General features: G+C 35.6%; 1 protein-coding gene across 3 annotated transcripts in view; it reads right to left on the bottom strand.

The window, feature by feature from the left end:
* Positions 1 to 8,264, bottom strand: part of LOC106871713 (protein kinase C-binding protein NELL1) — a 413,759-nt gene that overhangs the window by 164,933 nt on the left and 240,562 nt on the right. For all 3 annotated transcript variants that reach the window (XM_052976231.1, XM_052976230.1, XM_052976225.1), the window contains exon 3: positions 5,114 to 5,264. In XM_052976231.1, the coding sequence (XP_052832191.1) occupies positions 5,114 to 5,264 (151 nt within the window). The remainder of the gene's footprint in view (positions 1 to 5,113; positions 5,265 to 8,264) is intronic.

The raw sequence follows: 8,264 nt of genomic DNA, 5'->3' as shown, positions 1-8,264 counted from the left end.
CTGTTATTGTTATGACAGCAGTCTTATTTCAAGGGTCAACACGGTTTTGTTGTTATAGAAGTGTCAATGAAACTTTGTAAGATAACAGATATTCTAGCTTTAATGAAGCCGTGAATGTCAACATAACCTATGTAGTAAGACAGATATAGTTTTTTAATGCGAAGCAGACATTAGTAAACAGGAGAGAATAATGCTTAGGGCAGGTTTTGAACTTGTGACCTATTCAATGGAGACAAAATCAATGCCAGAAGATAAGCAGTGCTGAAAGAGGATAACATTGTTTTAACTAAAAAATATAAGTCATTTACAAACTGTAAGTCAACTCATTGCTTTGTAAGCTTCTCAAGACAACCCTAATTAATGACACTCATTAGTATAACGACAATCCAAATTGCTGATCAGTGAGAAACAAATTATATAGGCATGATCGCTGATTGGTTAGAAAAGCTGATGACGTAGGAATGTTTGGGTGCTAGTAGGGTTATGTAAATGAAGGAAATCGTACATTAGCTGATTGGTTGATTTATCTGAAAGATAATGATGGGGGTATTTCTGTTGTTGCATGCTTGTCTAGTGATAGACAGATGTTGACAAACAATTGCAAATCTGTGAATTTAAATTCAAATCACTGATACACCACAAAAAGGGAACAAAATGGAATATTAGCTACACTAGTTTCCTGCCTCGATTGCTGTTCATGAAAAGTGTAACAATTGGTATTTGCTCTTAAAAATATTGAAGGACAAAAACAGGCATCAATAAAGACAACTTTAACCCTGTCATGTCATGTTCCTGCTATAGTGGGATTAGTTTAAATGTCATCACTACTGGATTCCTGATAAGGCGGAAATAAACAATATACATAGAAAAAGAAGATGCAGCTGGTTCTGTCCATAAGTTACTCTTGCTGCATGTATAACTATTTATGTTTTTGCTCAGGAGCTCAGTTGGAGAGTAAAGCTAAACAGAGGAGCCCAGGTCTGAGAGGGCAGAATGGTAAAAATGCTGGTTATTGGAAAAGTCTTGAAAAATCAAAGTATAGTATGAAGCTCTCATATCAAAAGGCAGGACCACTAATAGAAAGAATTATAAATTCAGTCCTTGATAAATGGCAGGATAGCATTTAATGATATTTTAATCAAAATTACCTACCTCTCAGTAAATCAGTTAGCTATGACAAGGTGATTATGTAAACATTTTTATTGAAGCCAGCCTCTCTAGCATAAAAAAGTTGTTGAGAAATGCAAGCATCAAATTTATGGATTTATGTTTAAGTCACTGGTATGCAACAAATATAACCACATGAGATATCTGCTACAGATTATTATTACTATTCAATAGAGTTGCCTATCAGTTTTTCTCAAACACACTTGTGATTTGGGAGTGGGCACACAGACATTGCCAATGACATCATGAATTTTTATTGATATTATATCTACTTTCTACTTAACTTAAAAGATGAAGCAGCAATGACCAATGAGAGAAGTCTGTTGGGGGTTGTTTAATCCTTTAGCATTTAAACCGGCCATGTCAGGCCCAAATATTCTACCTGTGTTTTCTTTACGTTCAAACCGAAGTTTGGTCTTTCACACCTATCCTACAATGCCACGCTAAATGTGTAAGCAACAACATCATTAAAATCTTGAAGCTGTGAGATAATGCACAATTAATTCAAAGCAATAGGAATAAATAAGCATTACATTTGACAGAGTAATCTGAATGCTAAAGGGTTAAAGTAGTGGACAGTCATCCAGTTGATTTTAATCCTATAACCAAAATGATACGAGAAGAATGTTCACTTTAATTCATTAAACAAAGATATAATACTGCAATATGGAGAGTATATAATCATGTATATGTTCAATGATATATTTCATTAGTGCATTTGTTAATTTTATGCCCATTTTTTTACATCAGTTAGCATAGGTCAGACAAGTATATCTTATTAAAGCATTATCATACAGCTGGATACCCTTCTTTCTGTTAACTCTTCCTGTTCAGAAGTTTTCATTCCACTCATCTTTGATAGCATAGAGTTACTGGGCAATCTGTTGAGCACAAACCTTTGACATATGATACCACTCTGTAACTCATGGCTCAGAGTAGAATATGGACATTAAAGCCCAATTACACACACATGCACAATGGGCTTCCACACAGTTTCCATCACCAAATTCACCCACAAAGCATTGTTCAACCTTGGACTACAGCGAAGACATTTGCTACATAGTGGGACTGAACCAGGAACTAAGTGGCTGTTAAGTGAACTTTTTATCTACACAGTTATGTCTACACCTGTTAAGTACATTACTTACCGTAAAAACCCATGTAATTTACGCACTTTTTTTTTTTGTTGCAAAAACAAAAATAAACTTTAGTGGGCACATAAATTATATGAATAGATCATTTCCAGAAATTTTTAGATATTTTTTTTTGTTGAAAAATGACATACAAATGTAAACATTCATACGGGGAAGTTGACTCATTTAATGTCAGAATAGGTTTTTACAGAAAAAAATATAATGAAGTTGACTTTTATTTATGCTGGATGGTATAATGCTTACTTTTTCTGTATAAATTTACTAAAACCATTAAATGGTTAACTACTTTTTGAAGTTTGACGTTCATGCTGGTAATCACGGTCCAGGCCATATTTTACATTGCTTGGAGTTTCTACCTATCACAATGGAGACCAGCAATTTCATTAAATAAATAAGTTTTTCTCTGCTTAAGAAGTCTAGCTTGCGTTTGCCTCCAGGAAGCTATTGCTTACTTTCTCTGTGTTAGGACAATGAAATTCATCACCACCGACATCACTGCTACCAGCTCTTACTGCATCTAACACCGATGACAGCATCATAATTCATCCTTGCACATGTAAACTCACTAACTGAATATGTCTTAGCGTTCCTACAGAAACCTTCATTTACCTTATACGATCTTTAATGTCGTTTCACATTCATGTTGAATTATACAGCAATCTTATGTTCTCTTCATAGAATACTTGTAATGTATGTATTACCAGTTCTTTTGGTATAGTAGATTTTTGCTATTCTTGTTTATGTCTCCTCACAGACATGTATATTCTAACAAGTCGCTTCTTAAATTTTGCACCTCTCTTTTGCAATAAACACTGAGTTAAACTTACAAAGCTGTTTATTCTCTCCTTTTGATTTTTAATGTTTATTTTAGTGGGTTATCAAACTATCTGTTTGGTTTCCTGGCTAATGACAGTAATGGCAAATTTTAAAGTTTGTTTGACATTTTATAAGTGTGAAACGGATTAAAATTTTGATATTCTGTATCAAAGGTTCCAACAAGAATAGGCAGAAAATCAGAGCTTGAGACAAGAAGACACTTTTGACCAATCAGAATTCTGCTTACATAATCAGTTTGATCGGTCACCTTCCTCTGTCAATTGAGTAAAGTGTCGCCCAAGCTGCTGTTTACTGGTAATTAAACTTATTTTGCAACACTTGTGCATATTTATCAGCTTTGTCTTTGTTGATAAGAATTATCAACAACTTTTCCTGTGATTGTGATTTGAGAAGATATACAGAAATATGCTAAAGATTGGACGTAATATCTTGTGAGCAAGAAATGTAAAACAACGTTTATTATAAACAACACAAACACTTCACAATTTAATAGCTTTCAATGTGATGCCTGTTAAGGTCAACTTTGCCTTTCATCCTTCTGGGGTTGATATATAAAGTAATATTCTAAGGTGGTGGACCGACTGGTAGAAACAGTAGAGTACTGAATGTCATGTATTGGGGAGTAATTGTTCTGGCACTTTATGTCCTGAGTTCAAATCTCACCAAAGCCTATTTGAGTGATAGGCTTAATCTGTCACTAGGTTTAACACTACCATCTAGTACAATCACAGGCAAACTGTGGCTCGTAGGGCTTTTTGGATTCTGAATAGCATGCTTAATCAAAAATTGCCTTGAATTCTTTCAGTAGTGCAGCTCACCTGATGGTGAACCATGTCTCATGTAACCTGCTTCTCAAAAAAGATTACCCATGCCTGATCTAATATCTTGGGTGCCTTTAGCAAAGCCCACGCTATTACAAGTCTTTAGGCCACATCTTTGGCTTGAGGATAGCTACCTCCTTTCTGTCCCTAGTCTCAGAGGCCTTGTAAGGGGATATGATCACAGCTTTTCCTTCCTGGTTAAAAGGTCAACTCCCAGGCCCTATTCTACCCCTCTTCTTCAAGATTACCCTTTCCTGGGATATCTTTTGCATTTACATTACCCCTTCAATGATCATCCTATAATAACACAATAATTAACTGAGCATTAATTGTGCTAACACATTTAACATAATATCTATAAACTTATAGTCTATGGAGACTAAACTGATGTATATGGGTTCTTCAACTTCTCAGATTAATGTCAAGAAAAATAAATTCATATATAGTGACTACCATAGCCAAAAAAAGGGTTGACTTATTCATCAAGACAACCTTGGAGGATCAAAAATTCCAAGTGAAATGCAACAAGATTTGGAAGGATATTGATGATGTTTGAATGCTTACGCTACATGTTTATGATGGAAAAAGAGTAAAATTCAAAATTTCCAAGATAAGTTAACAGGTTTACAGTGGAGCCTATTGTAGAGGAAATTCCAGCATTCTCAGCCCCTGCACTATATCCTTGCTCACTGTTATTGGGAGAGAGATGGCTATCCACAAATGTGAGTCCCATGAGTCAGAGTGGCTGTTCCAGCCATCCTCTGGGGTAACACCTTTTCCATTGTCTGCTGGGACTATGAGGTAGACTGACAAGCCTTTTTAGATATTACTTTGCTGTGAGGAAAAGGAAAGTTTATCTCACATGAGTTCACATAAATTAACATACATTAGTTTCTTTCTATTTGCCAATAAATAATAATTACTTACGAAATCTGAGATTAATAGAAGAAATGAGGAGTCTTGAGGATCAAGTATCTCTTAACATTATTTAGCTACTTAAATATAAGTGGCTATAAAAAACAAAAATAATTAATAATAGGCCACACACTGGGTCCACAGATAACACATCACCATGCCATCATAGCTTTAAATCCACAGAAAAAAAACAACAACAAAAACTAAGGAATATTGTACCTGTTAATGCCTGTCGAGAGGGATAAAATACTTCCACTATCTCCAATTTCTTGCTTTAATGTAGCAAGAAATGTAATGTCAATGTTCTCTCTGAGAAATCTCTGGGCCTTAGCACTGACTGCATCTGGTAGAACAACCACTCTCTGGCTATCTGTAACAGACATAAAGCAAATAATACATGTTAAAATAATTCTATCAACTCAAATACTTTCTTCCATCAGCCAAGATAATGTTACAGGGTAAAGAGATAATGTTACAGGGTAAAGAGATAATGTTACAGGGTAAAGAGATAATGTTATGCTTTCTCTGTGAATAGTGAGATTAATTAAGTGGCTCTAAGTGGATTAAATCCTGTGAGTTTTAATGGCAGCTGTGATATTGGGGAACTGCATTTGAGATTCAATGTGTTCTTTCCTTTTTTTTCAAGAGCAGAGACAATTGATTGCCTTATTCTTCTTTTTAAAAACTGTAGCCTACCACTTTTTAAAGATCATTTACATTTTGAACAAGAATTGGCTATTATTTCTAGCAGGTCAAGCAATAACATAACCCCTCCTTTGTTGGTTTGTATTATATACTACGATAAAGTTGGTGTGCTGGCAGAATTGTTAGCACACTGGGCAAAATGCTTAACAGTATTTTATGTGTCTTTATGTCCTGAGTTCAAATTCTGCAAAGGCTAATTTTGTCTTTCATCCTTTTGGGGTTGATAAAATAAGTACCTGGGTCAATGTAATTGACTATCCCCTTCCCCAAAAATTTCAGGCCTTGTGCCTACAGCAGAAAGGATTATATACGATGTTATCATTAATTAGATACTTAAATTTCCTTGAGAGAAACATTGAACAAATGTATTTATTGTAAGGTCACATTATGTGTTATTGGTTAATGGGAAATAATTTCAGATCATTATAACGGCTATTATACTGTGAGAAAAAGTAATAAGTTTAAAACTTATTTTGACCTACTATCATTTGATATGTACTTCAATTTGTTTCTTTTGGAAATCAGTGTTACGCTATACTTCCTAATTTTCTTAGTCCACTCACAATGGTAGCACAAATGACAAATCTTTTGCTGTTCTCAACATTCGACTCATGCCTATTCCCCACACCACCAACCTCACAAGCTCTTTCCATTAAAAATTTTTTTTATTCTTAAAATCAATATCTAGATCAGTGGTTCTCAGTCATTTTTCACCTGTGTACCCCTTTGATTACTATTTTATATTTTCTTCTGGTGGATCTCTATAGCCATTCAATGTTTAAAAACTAGTTTTATAGATACTTCTTTCAAACTTCCTGTTATTCACTCATTCACTTGTATATTTATTTATTTATGCACCCTTTTAAAGCCTAGCCAGGCTCATGGGCCCAGTTTCTATGGCGTATGTGCTCCCCCCAGCTGGACGGGATGCCAGTCCATCGCAGTGTTACTCAAGAAACAGGAAGAAAGAGTGAGAGAAAGTTGGGGTGAAAGAGTACAACAGGGGTCGCCACCACCTCCTTGTGAAGCTTTAGGTGTTTTCGCTCAATAAACACACACAACGCCCGGTCTGGGAATTGAAACTGCGATCCTCCAGCCGCGAGTCCACTGCCCTAACCACTGGGCCATTGTGCCTCCACATTCACTTGTATAGGTTGAACTATATAAAATGTTGGGGAAAGAAACCTAGCTGTTTCTTGCAATACATACATTTAAAGCAAAATATTTTCAGGGGCCCTTAAAATACTATTGTGGGTCTCCGATTAACTATTTTGTTGCGTGGACCCCCAAAAATCTTATATGGATCCTGGTTGTTGTGAACCACTGGTCAAGAGTAATGGTTCTCAACCATTTTTTTGTCTATGAATCCCTACTATTTTATTCTGGAACTCCCATAACCATTCAATGCTTAAAAACTAATTTCATAGTTACTTCTCTCGAAATTCCTATTTTGTTATTCAGTCATTCACTCATGTAAAATGTTAGAGAAAGAAATCTAGCTGTTTCCTGCAATACACACATTTAAATCAAAACTTTTCATGGACCCTGAAAAATCTTATATGGACCTCCCAGAGGTCATATGGAACCCAGTTGAGAAGCAAATACACTAGGCCATGCACCTTCACATATATACACAACTCATCCATCAGTATATATATGTATGCATGCATACACGTACACAATGAGCTTCCATCTATCATATTCACTCACAAGGCATTGATTTACCAAGGGCTATAGGAGAAGACACTTGCCCAAGGTGCCACACAGTGGGACTGGACTTGAAACCATGTGGTTGCAAAGCAAACTTTTTAATGACACAGCCATGCCTGCTTTTTACACTTATCTTGATAGACATTATAAAAAGCTATCAGAGCCAATGAGATTTTATGACTATTGTTATGACACTGCATATTAAAATAACTTATATTAAAGCAATGTATTTGTAATACAGCTGCATAGTTTTTCTGATAATACAAATATACTACTATGTTACAGTTTTGCCAACTGTAATAAGGTGGTTTTAACTTTTAACAACAAATGAATGTGTGATAAAGGAACTTTGATGGACAAATAAACTAAAAAAAAAAGAAGAAATAATAATATTTATGAAACTAAAGTAAAGATCAAATAAATAGTGTGTGCGTTTAATTGGCAAAACATAGCCATCTGCAAGTATAACAATATAAATAGATGAATGTGAATGTGTGTTTGTGGGGAGTGTGTACATGTGTGTGTGTGTATGCATGCGTGTATATATATATATATATATATATATATAACTTGACTCTGTCGGTCACCGTGGGTGCACCTAAGAGGTTCCTCTCTGGGGTATAAGTCTGGGCAGAAAGTCGACACACTGGTGAACACACAACCTAGGGTTGTTATGGAAGACCAGCAGCCACCCATGCTTACCAGCCTCCCCTCTCTATGCCACCAATGTTATCCAAGGAAGAGGCAAAGGCTGATACAGCTTGGCACCAGTGATGTCACAACTCATTTCTACAGCTGAGTGAACTGGGGCGACGTGAAATAAAGTGTCTTGCTCAAGAACACAACATGCAGCCCAGTCCGGGAATCAAACTCGCAACCTCATGATTGTAAGCTCGATACTCTAACCACTGAGCTATGCACTTTCACATATATATGTGTGTGTGTGTATATATAT

The sequence above is a fragment of the Octopus bimaculoides genome, chromosome 2, assembly GCF_001194135.2.
Source record: "Octopus bimaculoides isolate UCB-OBI-ISO-001 chromosome 2, ASM119413v2, whole genome shotgun sequence".
Classification (NCBI taxonomy): domain Eukaryota; kingdom Metazoa; phylum Mollusca; class Cephalopoda; order Octopoda; family Octopodidae; genus Octopus; species Octopus bimaculoides.
Note: the sequence above shows the minus strand (reverse complement) of the source record. Positions and strands in the feature narration are given on the sequence as shown.